The sequence below is a fragment of the Mesocricetus auratus genome, unplaced genomic scaffold (assembly GCF_017639785.1).
Source record: "Mesocricetus auratus isolate SY011 unplaced genomic scaffold, BCM_Maur_2.0 Super-Scaffold_100011, whole genome shotgun sequence".
Classification (NCBI taxonomy): domain Eukaryota; kingdom Metazoa; phylum Chordata; class Mammalia; order Rodentia; family Cricetidae; genus Mesocricetus; species Mesocricetus auratus.
The window spans coordinates 9183922-9202457 of NW_024429195.1; the positions used below are offsets into that span (position 1 = coordinate 9183922).

The 18536-nt window shown below is 41.7% G+C and overlaps 1 protein-coding gene across 3 annotated transcripts in view; it reads left to right on the forward strand.

Annotated features, from left to right (window-relative positions):
- The first annotated feature begins 1337 nt into the window (after positions 1-1337).
- Nbea (neurobeachin) overlaps positions 1338-18536 on the forward strand; it is a 485089-nt gene continuing 467890 nt past the window's right edge. For 2 of the 3 annotated variants that reach the window (XM_040754403.1, XM_040754404.1), the window contains exon 1: positions 1338-1655. In XM_040754403.1, the coding sequence (XP_040610337.1) occupies positions 1338-1655 (318 nt within the window). The remainder of the gene's footprint in view (positions 1656-18536) is intronic. The other variant, XM_040754405.1, reaches the window with a different exon arrangement.

Sequence of the window (18536 nt, forward strand, 5' to 3'; positions counted from 1 at the left end):
CCAGCAGTCAGGCCTTCTTGGTTCTAATTCATCGCCATCAGAGATGTTAGCCGTGTGCGTGTTAATGTTTTTAATGGAAAACTTCCCACGATGTAAGTCTGGTCGTGACGACCCTCCCTCCGACATCCCCATATATGATTTTGATAACCCAAACACATCTTGCGAACCTCCCAAGCCCGGTGGAAAAGGGAGACATCATGGCCTGGCATCCTACCTGGGGATCCTTGGGGGGGGGGGTTTCTAGCCTGGGGTGTTCAGCTCCCACCCAACCACCCCAGAGGCTAGGATGTGGCGGCGAGTTCGAGAGCTGGCCCGGCGGGGAGGCTCCCGGTGTGACAAGTCCTATTTTTAGCCGAGCCGACCAGGGGCGCAGGTGTCAGCGTCCCCGGTGGGTGGCGGTGGAGGGAGCCCGGCGACCCTGCACCTGTCTGCAGACCCCAGCAGCGAGGGTGGCGGGGTGGCGGGGCCCACGGTGGGCGAGCAGGGTCAAGGCGGCCCGGGGGTGGGGTGGGGTGGGGCGGGGGGTGGGGAGCAGGTGCCCCGCCACTCCCCGCACGAGGCTCGCGGCGCAGCGAGGCCGAGGACGCGCAAGCTGCGTCCTTCCCCTCCGGGCTCCGCCCCGCGCACCTGCTCACCTGTCCGCCCGATCCCGGCGCGTGGGGGAGGGACGAGGGGTGAGGGGTGCGGAGGGGGAGGAGCAGCGCCGGGAGAAAGAGGGGGTGCAGCGAGGGCTCCGCCCCCGCCCCCCGGCCCCCTCCGCCGCCGCCGCCGCCGCGGCCAGCGGACGCTGTGCGCAGGCGCAGTGGCCGCTACCGCAGGCAGGGGGCGGCAACATGGCGGAGTGAGCGGCGGCGTCGGGGCTTCACAACAACAGCGGCGCGGGTGACAGCGGCCCGAGCGGCGGCCCCAGGCGGAGGGCGGAGGACGGTGCGGCGACGAGACGCAGCATACCCGCGGCGTGGGGCGGGAGCGGGGGCCGGGCCGGTGGCCGCGAGCAGAGGAGTCCGGCGAGGCGGGCGCCGAGGGGGGATCGGTGAGGCGAGCCGAGAGGCGGGCGAGCGCCGCGGCGGACGGTGCGGAGCGCTGTGGAGCCCGCCGTGAGGGGAAGCCGTGAGGACCCCGCCGCCGAGCCGACCCCCGAGGCGCTCCGCGAGGCGCGCCGCACGGCCGCCGGGCCCGGCGGAGGCGCGGACGGGAGCGGGCCCGGCGCCGCGGCGCTGGTGGATGCTGGGGCTGCGAGGCGCCGGCCGGGGGGCGGGGGCCGCGGCGGGGATAACGGAACCGGCGGAGGCGGCGCGGCGGCGCGGCAGCGCGGCTCCTCAGCGGCGGCGGCGCGGATGGCGAGCGACAAGCCGGGCCCGGGGCTCGAGGCGCAGCCCGCTGCTGCTCTCCTGGCCGTCGGGGCCGGCGGCGGCGGCGGCGGTGGCGGTGGTGGAGGAGGCGGCGGCGGCGGCGGCGGAGGCGCCATGGGGGAGCCGCGGGGGGCGGCCGGCTCCGGCTCGGGCCCGGGCTCGGGCCCGGTGGTGCTGCCCGCGGGGATGATCAACCCTTCGGTGCCGATCCGCAACATCCGCATGAAATTCGCCGTCCTCATCGGACTCATCCAGGTCGGCGAGGTCAGCAACCGGGACATCGTGGAGACCGTGCTCAACCTGGTAAGGGCCCCGCGGGCGTCCGCGCCCCTGCCTCCCCGCGCCCCTCAGCCGCCCGCCCGCCCGCCCGCGCACGGCCACGGCCGCCGGGCCACCTCCCTCTTGCCACCCGCGCGATGCCCAACTCAGCCCGGCTTTCCAGCACTTCCGACGACCGTTCACCCGGGCCTGGACCACGAGTGGGGGGGTGAAGCGGCCCTTTGGGTCCTCTAGGGCTTCCCCCCCCTCCAGCCTCTTAATTGTGGGTGCTGTGGCTCCGCCAGGGTGACAGCCCGGCCCCTGGGGCACGACACCCTCTCCCTCCCCCATCCCCCGCGCGCCTCCGGCTCCCGAAATGTGAGAAGCGCACTGGTTCCAACTTGAGCAGCTGAGGTGCTGTGTTTTCCAGGGAGGGCGACGGAGGATGCAGATTTTGCATCTGTCTATAAACGCACCCCGGGCAGTGATGGAGAGAGAATGTGGTGCCTGTGCTCACCCCGACCCCCATCCCTAGGCAACCTTCCCCTCTTTGTAATGCGCCCCAGTTAACGCTGTTTTAGCTCGGGGGGAGGGTGTGGGGCCCAGAAGGTGTTGAAACGGAGGGGGCACACCGCTCATACAGGTTGGTCTCTGTGGTTGCCTTCAGGAGCCACAGAACATAAAGAGCAGGGGATAGGATTTGAAAGGCAGCCCAGGTTTTGGCTCCTTGCATGGCGAGAGAGTTACTGCAGAACTGTGTATGACTTAATGGTTTGCGCTATCTACAGGGAGTCTAAGCGGTGTTCCTGATGACAGGCAAAGAAATAAGCACAGGGAAATTCTGAATAGAGCGTAATTAAGGGTCGTCCATAGATTCTGCGATTTGTAGATGCAGTGGTTTGGTTTTTGTTGTTTGCGTTTTATTTTATTTTTTTTCTGCAGCAAAGCTTTGAAAACAGTTTCCTCCGCAGTATCTAGCCTTTGACATTCAGTGAGGTTTTGGACGGCAAGGTGTAAATCAGGAGCAATCAGTTGACCGTTGTACTTGGTGTGAAGTCGCAGGCATAATAATAAAAAAATGCTTGCTAGGGGATTTTTACAACACTCAACGCAGTCCGCATTTTCAGTGAAGCAATTATTTGTATTTGATATATTGGAAAATTGAAAGAAAACTGCAGCTATGGCCGAGGTACCCTGAGACACAGATTAGATAATGTCTGTGGTATGTGAGCCTTTGAAATTCATAGACAAGTTGAAGCACTTGTTTTTCTTTGCTAGTGTGTCAAGTCAAAGAGAGGTTATCTGTCTTTACTTTGCTATATTTATGGCTGCTTGAATACAAAGCACTTTTTTTTTTTACTTTGTGTACCCTTCAAATTAATCACCACAAAAGTCTGTGTAAGTTTGCGAGGTTGTCATCCCATAGGGATAACCAGTTCTTTTCAAAACACTAATGGGAATATGGTTTTCTTTTTGTTTTACCTAGCTTCCAATAGGCCTATACGTAAATAGCTCATTTTTTTTTATTTTTAGAAGATAGGCAGTCTCAAGAAATATATTCATGCATTAGCTGCTACTGGATTTATGCGTATTTAAAGGAACACACACGTTTTTTAAGTTTTCCCATTTTTACTTTGATGATGTGATAATTGTATTTGTGTGCTTACCTAGTACATTATAACCTGATGAGAGGCCATAGGGCTCTCACAAGCTGGGAACTGATTTGAATATGGAACCATTGTGGACTCTGCAGCAGCCTTGCCTGCTGGATCAGTTCTTAACAGATGGGTTCTTCAGATACACAGTAGACTAAAACAGGAAGTGAAGTCTTTCTCTTGTGGTGGAAAGAAATTTAACTCTTCAGTGAAGTGAATTCTACCACAAACGATCTAAACGTTTATTTCTCTTTTTATATATTTACTCTTAGCTTAGACCCTAGAAATATTGTGAAACCAAAATTGTATACACCTCAATTCCCTAGTTTGATTTTTTTTTTTTGCATAGAAATATTAGGTGACAATTTTTTTTTGCTGGGATTTAAAAAATGCAATGGGAACTTTTGAGGTAAAGAATGGATGACAAAAGGCTATTTATTATTATGTTGCTGGCTGTATTCTAGTTCCTGAATTAGCCATATGAGGTATAGGTTTTTGAATTGTAGGTTTAAGCTTTATTGTTCAAAAAATAGCCATACTTGAAACTGTGGAATTTTAAGTTGATTCTTAAGAGTGTATTTGCATCACAAAACTTATTAAAGGTTCATTTTTATTTAAGAAGTAAGCACAACCAGTAAAATTCATTTAGAGTACTGAGTGATGTGTTAGAAGTTGGAAGCTTTTAATATTGCTAAGATGGATTTCTTTTAGTGTCCATCTTAAGTTAGCTGTGAAAGAACTATAAGGCTGGGACAGTGAAAGATCTCGTACATTGTCCCGGAACAGAAAAGGAAGGGGCTAATGGAACTTGGAGTGTTTATAGTATGCTTGGCACACTTACCTTTGACAAAGTATTGTGTTTTCCTGCTCATTCATTCTTTCTGTACAACGAGGAAATATGAGAATACTAATGTTTGGTCTACATTTGTCTTACCTGAGAAAAATGCAAAGTGAGGTTTAACTATGTAGTAAAATTTAGGAGGTTTTCTGCTTCTTATCAAAGGCAGAGGGCATCTCCCCGCTCAGGGGTTGTAGTGAAGAATCACAGCATAATGTATAAAGTGAATGATGTCATTGTAGGTGCTTGCATTGTGTATCATGGGGTTGTAGGTGTCTGAAAGCATTCGAGTATGGGACAGAGCTATCAGGAAGATGATTGAATTTGTTTGAAAATAAGGTTACATGGCAAGTCTGTGGTCAAGGATTTGCATTGTGGCTCTACCAGTGACAGAAACTAGTCAGGAAGCTGATTTCAGGAGGAATTTTTTATGTGGTATCATAAGAGAGTTTATGTTGAAGAGGTTTTATTGGTTAGCTTTCTCTTGTAAAGCGGGCATACTCAAGTCCATTGTTTCCTTTGTAAACAGACTTGACATATATTTATAGAAAGTTTCTACTTCCTTCAAGTGAATGCTATGTGCATATCATGTCTTTGTTTATAATGTGCAAGTTTCTTTTTTAAAAAACATAAATTTTTAGGAAAAATAAGAGAATATTTAATGAAATAATTACAGTAGTGTTTTAAAATTATAAATGAATTATAATTGTAGAATTCAACTATAGTCTTGTAGGTTTATTTCATGAGTTCTTAAATTTGATTTATTTCATGAGTTTATAGATTATTTTATGTTAATTACTATGAAATGTTTCATTGTGTCTTTAGTGGTAGGAATGGTATTACTCTAACTTCTTGAAAAATATAAGTAGAGTCATTGTTAAGTGTATTGAAAGATGCAACTAGATGCATAAGAGTATTTAAGTTAGTAAATTCCTCTTGGTGTATGGATCATGGTAATTTTGTGAGAAAGGTTATTTTTTTTTTTTAAACTAAACTATGACCATAGCTCTTTTTCCTTGGGACTCTATTCATTTGCAAGTTAATCTGAATAATTTATATTTTACTGATATAGTTTCATAAACCAAATACATATGAATTGAATTTGTTAAATTTATACACATAAATTAACTTTATTAAAAATATACAATTAGTAATGAAAAAAGGCTATGAATTTGATAGAGAGTGGGGAGGGATTATGGAAGGACTTGGGGGAGGAAAATTGAAATCAAATTATAATCTAAAAAATAAATGACAAAAATTTTCAGTTGTATCTTAGACTCATGGAAGGGTTTAATTGCAATGAAGACACATTTATTTATATTAAAATATGTCTTGTATATTAATATGTATTGACATGTGAACCTCTCTATAGTACCTTATATTCTTGGAGTTCAGTATGGAAAATTAAATATATAAATAGTATAATTTTGATGTCTTAAGGAGTTTAAGGATATATATATATATATATATACACACACACATACATCCATGCATGCATACATACATATATCTCATAATGACATCAAAAATAGTCATTTAATGATAATAAAGCAGCAAATATCATGTAGTTTTCTGTGATCAAGTTTTATAATTTTAAATAAATACTTTGTATATAGCTGTTTTTGGGACCAGTTAGGCCATTGTTTGAAAGTGTCTCAAGACTCTTTCTTGACTCTTAGTTATGTATTTTCTGAGCACAGTATAATAGATTTCACAGCTGAGTTTGTACTGCTGCAGGGAAGATCCTAAGATGAGGGTTAAGGCAAGACCTATGTCTGTAAGACTGAAACTTAAAGCTGAACCTAAATTGGTACCCTGAATCTCACCAAGACCTATTTTGATTGCTAGATCAAGCTCTTGACTGAAGTACATGATCAAAAATTCAGTAAGGTTTTAGGGAAACTGAACTTCCAGAAAATACTCAGCCTGATCAAAAGTCCATATTCTTCTTTCTTTTTTTTTTGCCAGTTGTCTTTGTTATTCATATTTCTGTTAGAACATGGCTGTACATAAAAGCAAACTTTAGTGTCATAGTAGTAGCTGAAATTGTTTCTGATGAAACAGTAGAAATCAGCCCAGGATGACTGATGGAGCAGAAATAACTGGCCATCCATACAGGAAAGAGCAATTGAAGAAACTATTCTGTCTTCAATTCTTTTAATTTAGATACAGTATCCAGAAACTTAGTGGATCATATTCTAATGATTATATTTGCTTTCCTTTTATTGAAAATAGAGTTTTCCTTACATAATATATCCTGATTATGGTTTCCCCTCCTTCTGCTTCTCCCAGTTCCTTCAAACCTCTCCTCCCATTCTGATCTGCTTCCTTTCTGTCTCTTATTAGAAAACAAACAGTCTTCTAATGTATTTCTAAAAGAAAATAATAAGATAAAACAAAAATTAACATACTGGCATTGGGTAAAACAAACAGAAGGAAGTGATCCCAAGAAAATCACAAGAAACATCGACCCACTCATTTCCACACTCAGGAATCCCACAAAAAGACACTCGGCTGGAGACCCCCCGAGTCTCTGTGAGTTCATAGTATTGTAGACACACTGTGCAGGCCCCGTGCATGCTGCCCCAGTCTCTGTGAGTTCACAATATTGTAGACACACTGTGCAGGCCCCGTGCACGCTGCCCCAGTCTCTGTGAGTTTATAATATTGTAGACACACTGTGCAGGCCCTGTGCATGCTGCCCCAGTCTCTGTGAGTTCATAATATTGTAGACACACTGTGAGTTCATAGTATTGTAGACACACTGTGCAGGCCCCGTGCACTCTGCCCCAGTCTCTGTGAGTTCACAATATTGTAGACACACTGTGCAGGCCCTGTGCACTCTGCCCCAGTCTCTGTGAGTTCACAATATTGTAGACACACTGTGCAGGCCCCGTGCACACTGCCCCAGTCTCTGTGAGTTCATAATATTGTAGACATACTGTGAGTTCATAGTATTGTAGACACACTGTGCAGGCTCCATGCATACTGCCCCAGTCTCTGTGAGTTCATAATATTGTAGACACACTGTGAGTTCATAGTATTGTAGACACACTGTGCAGGTCCCGTGCACGCTGCCCCAGTCTCTGTGAGTTCACGTGAGCGCTGCTCGTGTTGGTTTGGAGGACCTTGTTTTCTAGGTGTCCTCCATCCCTTCTGGCCCTCACACTCTGCCAGCCTCTTCTTCAGGGTTCCCTGAGCCCCGAGGAGAGGGATTTGATGGAGACATGCTTTTTAGGGCTGGGTGTTCCAAGGTCTCTCACTCTTTGCATAATGTTTGGCTGTGGGTCTCTTTATTTGCTCCCATCTACTTCAGGGGGAAGCGTCTCTGATACTGGCTGTGCAAGGTCCTAATCTATGAGTATAGCAGAATGTTATTAGGAGTTACTTTATTGCTACTTTTTTTTTTAATTTTAAAAAGAACATTAGTATTTGGGTTTCACCTAGCTCCCTGGGATAGCTAGTGTCAGGTACTTGGTCATCTAAGAAGTGTCCAGTGTGAGTTCCATCTCATGGAGGTGGAGTGGGCCTTATGTCAAATCAGATATTGGTTGGTTACTCTCTTTATAAAATTAGGTGTGCACAGGTGTGTGGATTTATGTTGGGGTCTTTCACTAGGCTCCATCAGTCAGGGTGTTTGTGCCAGGCCAGGATGTTTTTATCATTAAAGCTCTGTAGTGCAACTGAAGTCGGGTATGTGACACCTCTTGTAGTTATTTTATCATTCAGGGTTGTTTTAACTATCCATAGGGTTTTTGTATGTTTGTAGTTTTTATTCTAAGCCTCTGACATCTCAAAGAAGTGGGGTGCCTGAGGAGTAGGCCTGCTAGATGGGAAGTCTTGTAGGGAAGATACTGGAAAAGCGAGAGGATGAATAGGTGCTTCCAAAATTAGCTGCATGAAGAATTCCATTTTCCAGGATGCGAAATTACGGCTATTCTGACCATGGATACACCATAGTATTTGGGACCATGATTTACTTTACAATCTGTGTGGTTAAGTGACAGTAATCATGTTTTTTATTTTTCATTTTTATTTTTTGGGTTTAACTATTGCATATTAGCTATATGGAGGATATTTGAATCTTGAATTTCTTATGTAGCTATATCTTGTCATCTTCTGACGTTACTACTGAGAATGATATATGATTTGAGGGGACTAAGAATGAATAGTGCTTGTAATACTAAAAATTAGAGTGTTACAGTAACTTGGCATTATGTTTTGTTTTAAATTTATTTTCACCTGATGATGGGAAGGTAGTAAGCATATATTCTGTTTCAGATAAAGAAAGTAAAAAATATTGGCATTAAAAAGTTCTATCATCCAAGGGTAGTGGTGACACATACATTTAATACCCCAGCACTCGGGAGGCAGAGACAGGCGGATCTCTGTGAGTTCGAGGCCGGGCTGGACCGACAGCCTCCAAAACAATACAGAGAAACCCTGTCTCGTAAAAAAATAAAAAATAAAAAATAAAAAAATGTAGCTATACTTTTTAGACAGTTTGAAAAGGAATTTTCTTCTGCTTGATAAATTTTCAATGGGGTTGTTGTTCAAGTGTTAGAATGTAATTGTAAAGTTGATTGGCAGTCCACCACAATGAAAAGAAGAATCTACTTGATATTGTTGGTAGCATAAAGACATTTGAAGCAAGAGGTGGACTGCAGAGAGCATCTTTGGAACATCTCAACTTTGTTGATTATATGTTCAGATATTTCAGCGCATTAAGCTAACTCACTTCCTATTTTGCTTGTGCTTGTTTGAGTCCATTTTCTAATGATTGCATGTCAAAGACTCTTGATACTTTAAATTATAAAACTCCCTTATGGTATTAAATATTATAGGATAAACAATAGAATTTTTCAAAGGGCTTGGTATATTTCAAAAGAGAGATATAAGCATGGTTTAATTACTGTCAGCATTTACTTTCACTAAACAAGAATATGAGGTAGTAACATGGACAAAATGATTATTGCTTGTTAGGGAATGCCAAAAAACTTAAATACTGTTGTTGAGCATAAAAAAATGTCATAATTGGCCGGGCGGTGGTGGCGCACGCCTTTAATCCCAGCACTTGGGAGGCAGAGGCAGGCGGATCTCTGTGAGTTCGAGGCCGGGCTGGACCTACAGCCTCCAAAACAATACAGAGAAACCCTGTTTCGTAAAAACAAAAAACAAAAAACAAAAAAAAAAAGAAAAAAGTCATAATTGTTCTGAATATCGTTTTAGCAATATTTATCAAGAATTTGAAAGAGCTTCCTCTACTTATTTCTTAGTTTTTTGTTTTTGAGGTGGGCTAGTCCATAATTTACTATGTAGCAGAATGACCATGCATTTCTGTGCTGACTGCCTGTAATTTCTCAGTGCTGGATTACAGACGTACTTTATTACACCCTATTTATGTGGTGCTGGGAACTGAAACAAGGGCCTGGTACTTGCTAAGAAAACATTGTATCAACTGAGCTTAATCCCTAGCTCTAGGCTTCTTTAGTTTAGGAAAATTTAAACTTGGACACTTAGAGACTAAATGTAGTTCAGTGTTATAAAATAACTAGCAATAATCTTAACTATCCAGTAGTAGGGAAAGTTAAATAATTTTACAGCCAAGTTATAATTATCAAGTGGGTTATCTACCTGATCAGATTATTGTGCATACACAATGAAGCTATTGCATACAAAGAGGTTAGGGCATAAATAATATTTATTATTTATTGTTGTTAATATTCTTGGTCTTAAAAAAAGTAACATAACTAAAACAGATTCAAAATACCAGAGCCTGGGAACCTATCAGAAAGATCTCAGGTACCCACCTCTCATGTCCCCCTGAATCCTGCTCTCATTCAAGTGATGCCTGTGGTTTTCTCCTCCCTCCCTCCCTCTTTTCCTTTCTTTTCTCATTTTGTGTTTCGAGGAGGGTAGAGAATAGGAAAGGAGTAGACATGAAGTAGCACATGTTTCTTGACCTAGAACCTGCTGCGTTATTCCTTCCCTCACAAGGGGGAGTATGGCTGTACAGTAGGGCATGGGATACCCTACCTCCTTCTGGGAATATTTGCTTAAACATTTGGAAAACTACTTGGGTAGCAAGCGTGAGGGGCAAGTTATAGGATTAAATACCATTTGATGATTAGTTTTAGAAAATAATTTCAGTGACTATCTTAATGACTGACAATTTACAGTGCATTTGTGAAATAGAACTGCATAGTTCAGTCCTTAGAATACTGTTTCTTTTGTAGATACTGTCCTTTACAGGTAGGTTCAGAAAGTAAGAATGCAAGAATGGGAAGCAGTTAAACAAGTTAGACAATTATTTAGGTACTAAATAGCTTTTCTAGACTTAGATCCTTAGATTCTAAAATAAGGGTTCTTCCTCTTTAGTAAATAAATTATGGTACCCAGAGATTATCTCAAAAGCACTACTGTGTGAAGAAATGACATTGATTGGGAATGGTCCTTTGGTAACCCAAGACAAGCTGGAGAGATAAATAAAAATGCTGCAGGATAAATGGATGGATTTACATACAAAAGTTACTTAGCAAGAACTATATTGGGAGCTATTTTTGAGTTTGAAAATGATTTATTATACAGTATTGTAAGTGACTTTTAAGTTTTATTTTTTTTTACTAGGCAAACTGGATCATTTAGGTAGTATTTGGAAACAAAATTAGTGGTATGGATTAATACCTTACAGAGAAAAAGTGGGCTTGGTGCCATTCTTGTTTAATATTACAGGCAGTAAGAACCATCATATACATATGCTAGAATATGCCTTGAACACCCTACTTACTTGAATTAGTAATATAACTTCTAATTATTATGATTTCTCTCTTAATTTGCTGATGTAGACCAAACATTGGTACAAAATTTTATGGGACTGTAAATGTTTAGATGTGTCTCCTTTTCACAAGTTCTTTCTTTTGCTGAGGGAAATTACTTGTACTTAAAGTTGATGTATAAGCATTTCTACTGCAATGCCGAACTTTTTCCTTTTGGGAGAGGAACTGGCATTTATAGGTTGGGCTTGCTTTCACACTTTTATCCTTAATGTCCTTTGCCAGCTCTTAGAGTAAATGGGGATTTCTTATGGTTACACACAGTCTGGCAGAGGTTAGGGGGGCTTTGTCTAAGGTTATAGAGTTGCTTGTTTCAGGGATGACCTTCAAAACTAGATCTTCCTTCCAAGTTTGCCGTTGGTAAAATTTTATAATTTCTTCGGTAGTGATATTGGCAGTGTGCTAACAGCATTTATTAAATCTTTATATCTAAATTGAATCATCATTACCTGAGATGTAAAGGCACCAAAAAAGTCTTTGCTTTTCCAAGTTAAACAAATTCTCTTGTGTTTACAGAGAATGAGTTCTAGAATTTATTTATTCATTTATTATTTTGATCTTTTTTAAAATTTAAATTAGAAACAAGCTTGTTTTACATGTCAATCCCAGCTCCCATTCCCTTCTCTCCTCCCCTGCCCCCCACAGACCCCTTATCCCATCCCCTTTCTGCTCCCCAGGGAGGGTGAGGCCTTCTATGGGGGATCTTCAAAGTTTGTCATATTTAGAGCACGGCCTAGACCCTCCGCAGTGTGTCTAGGCTGAGAGAATATCCCTCTCTGTGGAGTGAGCTCCAAAAGTCCATTCATATACTTGGGATAAATACTCATCAATTACTAGAGGCCCTATAGATTAACCAGATCTCTTAACTGACTCCCACATTTGAGGGGACTGGGTTGATCCTATGCTGGTTTCCCAGCTGTCAGTCTGGGGTCCATGAACTCCCCCTTATTCAGGTCAGCTGTTTCTGTGGGTTTCTCCAGCCTGGTCTTGACCCCTTTGCTCATCACTCCTCCCTCTCTGCAATTGGATTCCAGAGTTCAGCTCAGTGTTTAGCTGTGGGTGTCTGCTTCTGTTTCCATCAGCTACTGGATGTTTGTGTTTTTGTGACTGGGTTACCTCACTCAGGATTTATTTTTTAAGCAATATGAATTAATGTAAGAATATCTCCTATATTTTAAGAGTTACATCATGTTGCATATCACCTCTGAAATTATCACTATTGTTCAGTCTGATATTTTTTCTTTTGTCTAAAAAATTCCTGCTCACGTTTTAAGACTCAGATATTAAATATTAGCTATTTAAGCAAAATCTTCTCTGGTATTCCCCCCTAAAACCTGCTCTTCCTATTCCGCCTTCTCGTATGTTTTGTTTATACCTCAGATGCAACACTTGTACATTCTAATTATTTGTTTACTAGTTGACCTCCCTAGAGAATTATAATCCCTTGAGATCATTATATTATATTTCTCACCTTGCTATTTTGAGTACTTAACACAGAATCTGGCATTTTATGGTGCAGAATTATCCCCTTTTCTATTTTTTCACCTGCGATATAATCCCATAATTTGTCTTGTTTTGGCCAGGCTCTACTTGGGAATGAATATTATGTTTGTTGTACTTGCTGATTTTTTTGATTTCTTTACCGGCCATTTGCTTTAGCATTTCTGTGTTTACCTTACAAGTAGAGAGATACTCGTGATGTCTAGGTTTTCATATGCATGGTTCATGTTTAAAAGAGAGTTACCTGATCACTTACTATGGGTGAGGAGCCCTGGTGCTTCCAGATAAGATGAATCGTGTGACCGCTCTGTCACTTGATTAGATGAGAATGTTGGTTGCTATCCTAAGTCTTTCAGAGAGTAGGAATTAACCAGTTCCTAGACCTTATCCCATCCAGCATTCTTTTCTGTTTGTCTTGGTGATTAGAGTTCCCTTTACTTTAGTTTATTTGTGCTTCTCTGGTTTATAACTTTCAAGTAGAAGCTAGGTTTTATTTTAATTTTTGACAGATGGACTTTCTTGCCAGTTTTATTATTTATTTTTACAAGGCAAATTACACTTTTAAAAATTCACCTACTTATTTTTACATAGTAGTTACAGCCTCTGCTCCATCTCTTACACTCCTCCCCGCCCCTCCCACCCATTCCCGATCCTCTCCACCCAGGAAAGGGCAGGCCCCCATGAGCAGCAATAAAACATGGCATATCTGGTTGCAGTAAGACTAAGCACTTCCAGTGCGAGGAGTAGGGTCCCAAAAGCCCGTAAAAGAGTCAGGGGACAGCCCCTGTTTCCATTGTTATGAGGGCCATGCTACACAGCTGTAACACATGTGCAAAGTACCCAGGTCAGTTTTCATGCAGGCTCCCTGATTGTAGCCCCATGTCTTGGTGAGCCCCATGAGCCCAGGTTAGTTTATTGTGTGAGCCTTTCTATGGTGTCCTTGACCCCCTCTGGCTCCTGCTTATACTCCTTTCTCCTCCTCTTCTACAGGATTCCTGAACTCAGCCTCATGTTAGGCTGTGGGTTTCAGCATCTGCCTCCATCAGTTGCTGGATGGTGCCTGTCTGATGACAATTGAGCCAGGCAGCAGTCTGGTCACAAGACATCACCAGTTCGGGCTACTTTTTCTGCTATTGCTAAACTGGGGTCTCACCCGTCGACTCTGGGGAGATTCCCTGGCTTCAAGCTTCCAGCCAACCCCCGCAATATGCTCCCAGCAATCTCCCTCAGCAGTCTCTTCCTCTGTGTCCCCCAGTCTGATCCCTCATGTTCACCCATCTCCACCTGTAGTGACATCTTGCAACCCTGCCTTCACCCACCCTCCCTCAGTCCGCTCACAAAATCTTTTCTAGTTCCCCTTTCCAGGGAGATCTGGGTGTCCCACACAAACTCTCTAGCCTTTTTGGGTCTGTGGATTATGTAGCATGACTGTCCTTTATTTTAAAGCTAATATCCACCCATATGAGTACATAACTTGTTTGTTTGTCTTTCTCAGTCTGTGTTACCTCACTCAGGATTTTCTTTTTAGTTCCATCCATTCGTCTTCCAATTTCCTTGTGTCCTTGCTTTTAACAGCTGAGTAATACTCCACTGTGTAAATGTACAACATGCTATTTATCTATTTCTTGGTATTGGGACATTTAGGTTGTTCCCAGGTTTTGGCTATTATAAATAAAGCTGTTATGAATATAGTTGAGCAAGTGTCCTTATGGTATGATTGAACATCTTTTGGGTATATGCCCAAGAGAGGTATCAATGGGTCTTGTGGTAGATTGGTTCCCAGTTTTCTGAGAGACTGTCACACTGACTTCCAAAGTGGCTGTACAAGTTTGCACTCCCACCAGCAGTGGAGGAGTGTAACCCTTGCTCCACATCCTCTCCAGCATGAGCTGTCACTTGTGTTTCTGATTTTAGCCATTCTGACAGGTCTAAGATGGAATCTGAGTTGTTTTGATTTGCATTTCCCTGGTGGCTAACGATGTTGAACATTTCATTAAGTGTTTCTTTGGCATTTGAGAGTCTTCTGTTGAGAATTCTATTTAGATCTGTACCCCATTTGAAAATTGGATTAAGAAGCAAGCTTTTTATATTGAATCTTGTCAGAATACTAAAAATGATAGTTAAATAATTTACTGAATAATCCAAGCTAGTGTACTAGTGGCAAAGTGAAGACATTCATTGGCTATATAAAACAATTTGTAACCTCTGTTTTCTAATAACTCAAAGTGAGTACAGGTAATAGAAGGACAAAAAGATAAATTACAACAATAAAAAGCAAAATTGCATAACTATAAATGAAACTTGTAGTGACTTACTTCATTTGGAGAATTCTTTACTGGGTGGGTGATTTGTGAATTGTTTCTTGAGCTAGTACCTGTTCCCCAGAAACAAAGGTGCGGGAATAGATCAGCTCTGCAAACAGGACAGCTTGCACAGGGGCCCTTAATAATAACTAGAGTTTGCCGGGCGGTGGTGGCGCACACCTTTAATCCCAGCACTTGGGAGGCAGAGGCAGGCGGATCTCTGTGAGTTCGAGGCCGGGCTGGACCGATAGCCTCCGAAACAATACAGAGAAACCCTGTCTCGTAAAAACCAAAAAAAAAAAACCCCCAAAAAAACAAAAAAAAAAAAACTAGAGTTTGTTTTTCTTGAAGAAATCATATTTCATCATTCTAATATTATTCGTTAGCTTTTATGTTAGTTTATTTTTTTCTTTTTGTCTTGCCAAGCTTGTTCACAGGAGGTGACAAAATTTTTTAGGGACCGATTTATTACATTATTTAGGAACTCTATTTCTGTATGTCACCTCTGGCATACAGACTCGAACCAGTGTATGTTAACTAAGAAATTTACTGCAAAAAAATAGTTCATGTTGTTACAGAGATGAAGTACTAACCTACATTTTTGGTGAACTTGAAATTAGGACAGATGATGGCATACATGTTTAAATCTAAAGACTTGAGAACCAACTAAGCTGATGGTGTTTGTCCTACACAAAAGCCACTGAATAGGTGCTTGTAGGACCCTATATCCTAGCTCAAATACTTAGGAGTCAACTAGTGAGAGGGTCAGCTTTTTGTTATATTTAGACTTTTAACTGAACCATTAGTTGCCCATATTGGGGAGGACAATTTGCTTTGCTCAATCAATTGATTCACATGTTTATCTCATTTGAAAACACATTTGCAGACACACTAATTTCTGGGCATTCCATGGGTCATTGTAGTTAACATGTAACTCAATCCTCACAGGGGATGTATATTGTTCCTATCCACTCTTTCCTTTTCCTCCTCTTTTTTTGGCATTGGCTGTTGAAAGGTATATTTTGCTATACTATTTCAGAATAATTACGTCCTCTTGCACTTAACAAGCATCCAATAAATACTGGATAAATGGTGTGTAAAAATAAAGGAATGATACACTGAAAAAAAATAAAGACTATAATTTTGAGTATGTCATAATCCTGAGATTAAAACGAAGAGATAAAAATTAGAACATTTTATGTCCCCAATCCCTAGCAGCTACATTCTACTTTCTCTTTCAATGAATTTGACTATCTCATGTAAGTGGAAAGACATGATGCTTGTTATTTTGTGTCTGTATTTTTTCCCTTTATAATAATATCTTCAGTGAGTCAGAGGTTGTGAACCCAGCCAGTGTCTATTGGCAGTACAGATGAGATACTGCATCTGTATTTGTGAATGTCATGTTTGACACTCAGGGTCAGCTCAGTATTGTAGTAGAGACAGAAATGGGCAAGTCAGTAAGAAAAAGTAATTTCTATCAGATGCTGATTCCTTCTTGTTTGTTTCTTAAATATTATGTGAAATAGATAACATAGACCATAGTCACGTTTCTTTAGAAACTATTTTCCCTTGTTTGTTTTTCCCTAATGTAGATGTTGTTAATTGTATTATCTTGGCACTTCTCCATACAACCCATACTAGCCCCAGCCTTGTAATTCATAGTATTTCTTTGTCTGTCTTACAAAGCCTAAAATAATTAGAGTGGCCAGGTAGCCTCAAGGGTGGGGGAGGTGACGATTGAGCAAGAAAGCCAGAATTCTCCTGAGTAGGCATAGAGGGAAGAAAGACCAGGAACAGTCTCATATTATTATTGTCTTGTCATCTAAAAACTTTAGTGGTAACAGCAGTTCTTCCTTGATTGTTCAGAACTCATCACACATCCGAAGTGAAAGCTCTGCAACTCACTATATGTTTTAGAGACTGGTGTACACTTTAAAGTTAAACAAGAAGTTCATTTTTAAGTTTATTTTGCTAGCATCTAGAGGGCATGCTTTCTATACCTGTTTGAACTCATTTTTACATACATTTCTGAAGATGGATTATCTTTTACAAAGTACGTTTTAAAATTTGTGTGTGTGGGAAGGGCATGCGTGTGGAGATCAGAGGACAACTTTCGGGAGCCTGTCTCTTGTCCCCTTCCACCCTTGATCTGCAGCTGATTCCAGTGGTAAGTTTTATATTTGGAGACTTGGAAAGATAAATCTATCTTCTATATAGTTTTGTAAGTCATAGACAACTATCATGGAGTCACCCTTTACCTTTGGAGCAGAAAAGATTTGCTCTTGAATTAGAGGGAGCTCATCAGTAAGAGGTGGGTGGCAGATTGAACATTTTACATTTCTAAAAATGACTTATTTGTTTTTATTTTATGTGCATTGGTATTTTGCCTGCATATGTGTTTGTTATGAGGGTATTGGAACCCCTGAAACTGGAGTTACAGACAGTTGTGAGCTACAGTGTGGGTGCTGGGAGTTGAACCCGGCTCCTCTAGAAGAACAGCCAGTGATCTTAACCAGTAAGCCATCTCTCCAGCCAACATTCCAAGTTTTAATTGGAGGAAGTGATAATGGGAAGAGATCCCTGCTAAGCTATGTACTGGTGATAAGGCATGGTACCTAAGAAGCACTTGCTGAATGCTTATAAAACATTAGGTCAGGTTTTGAGGAGATAACCATGTTGAAGGTGTTATTATCCCACGAGTACAGTTTTGGTTGAAATAGATAGGATTGGAGTTAAGCTTTTGGTTGTTGTAGTTAGTGCCTGCCTCTTCATTGATTGTGAAAGTAGGAGCTAGAATCTTGAACATTTGTGAAAAATGAGAAACAGGAAAAGCAGAGAAAGTAGTAAATGAACTGAGAACTTAGAAATGATTTATAATTTCCAAATTGCAACAATTTAAGTTTGTTTTTTCTTTAGCTGGTTTGGTGAGATTATTATTTTGTCATCTACTCTTTTTTTCCATAAGAAAATCTTGTTCTCTCATCCTTTCTTCAGAGACAGATTTTTTTTCTTTAAAAATTATAATTTTTCTTTTACTTTATAAAATTGAAATCGGGTCAGAAAAGTAGATATAATAATGCATCAGTGAATTATAAAGCAATACATTTGACATGCGATTGTTATTATTATTGTTATTTTTGCACACTATGTAGTCCTGGCAGTCTTGGAACTTGCCATGTTACAGGGATGGTTTTGCATTCACAGAGATCTGCATGCTTCTCTCTCCAGAGTGCTGGGATTAAAGGTGTGCCCTACCTTGCCTGCCTTTATTTGTACTTTTATTTTGTTTTTCAAAACAGTTTCTCTGTGTAGCCCTGCTATCCTGGAACTAGCTCTATGGACTTGGTTAGCCTTGAGCTCATAGAGATCTGCTTGCTTCTGCCTCTTGAGTGCCTGGTTAAAGGCATGTGCTACCATTTGTTTTTAAGTGTTGGTATTTGCCAGGATTGAGTAGCTGTAAGTTTTTTTTCTTGGTGAGATTACTCATAAATGCATGTACAGATGAGATGTTGAGGAAATAGCCTTTATTCAGGTTTGTTGAGTTTTTCATTAAAAGAGAAATTGCATATATACTGGAAATAATGCTCAACCTGATTACTGATGTTCGCTCTGAAAGATAAATTAATGTATTTTAGTTACAGCATGAGAATGACAGCAGAACTGTGTAACGTGTAGTCTTCCATCCAGCCACCTGGGTCCTGCAGCTGTCTCGGTCCCCAAATAACACACGCAACACTATATTAATTAGGAAGCTGTTGGCTGTTTTCTGTGGTTTCTTATTGGCTAGCTCTGAC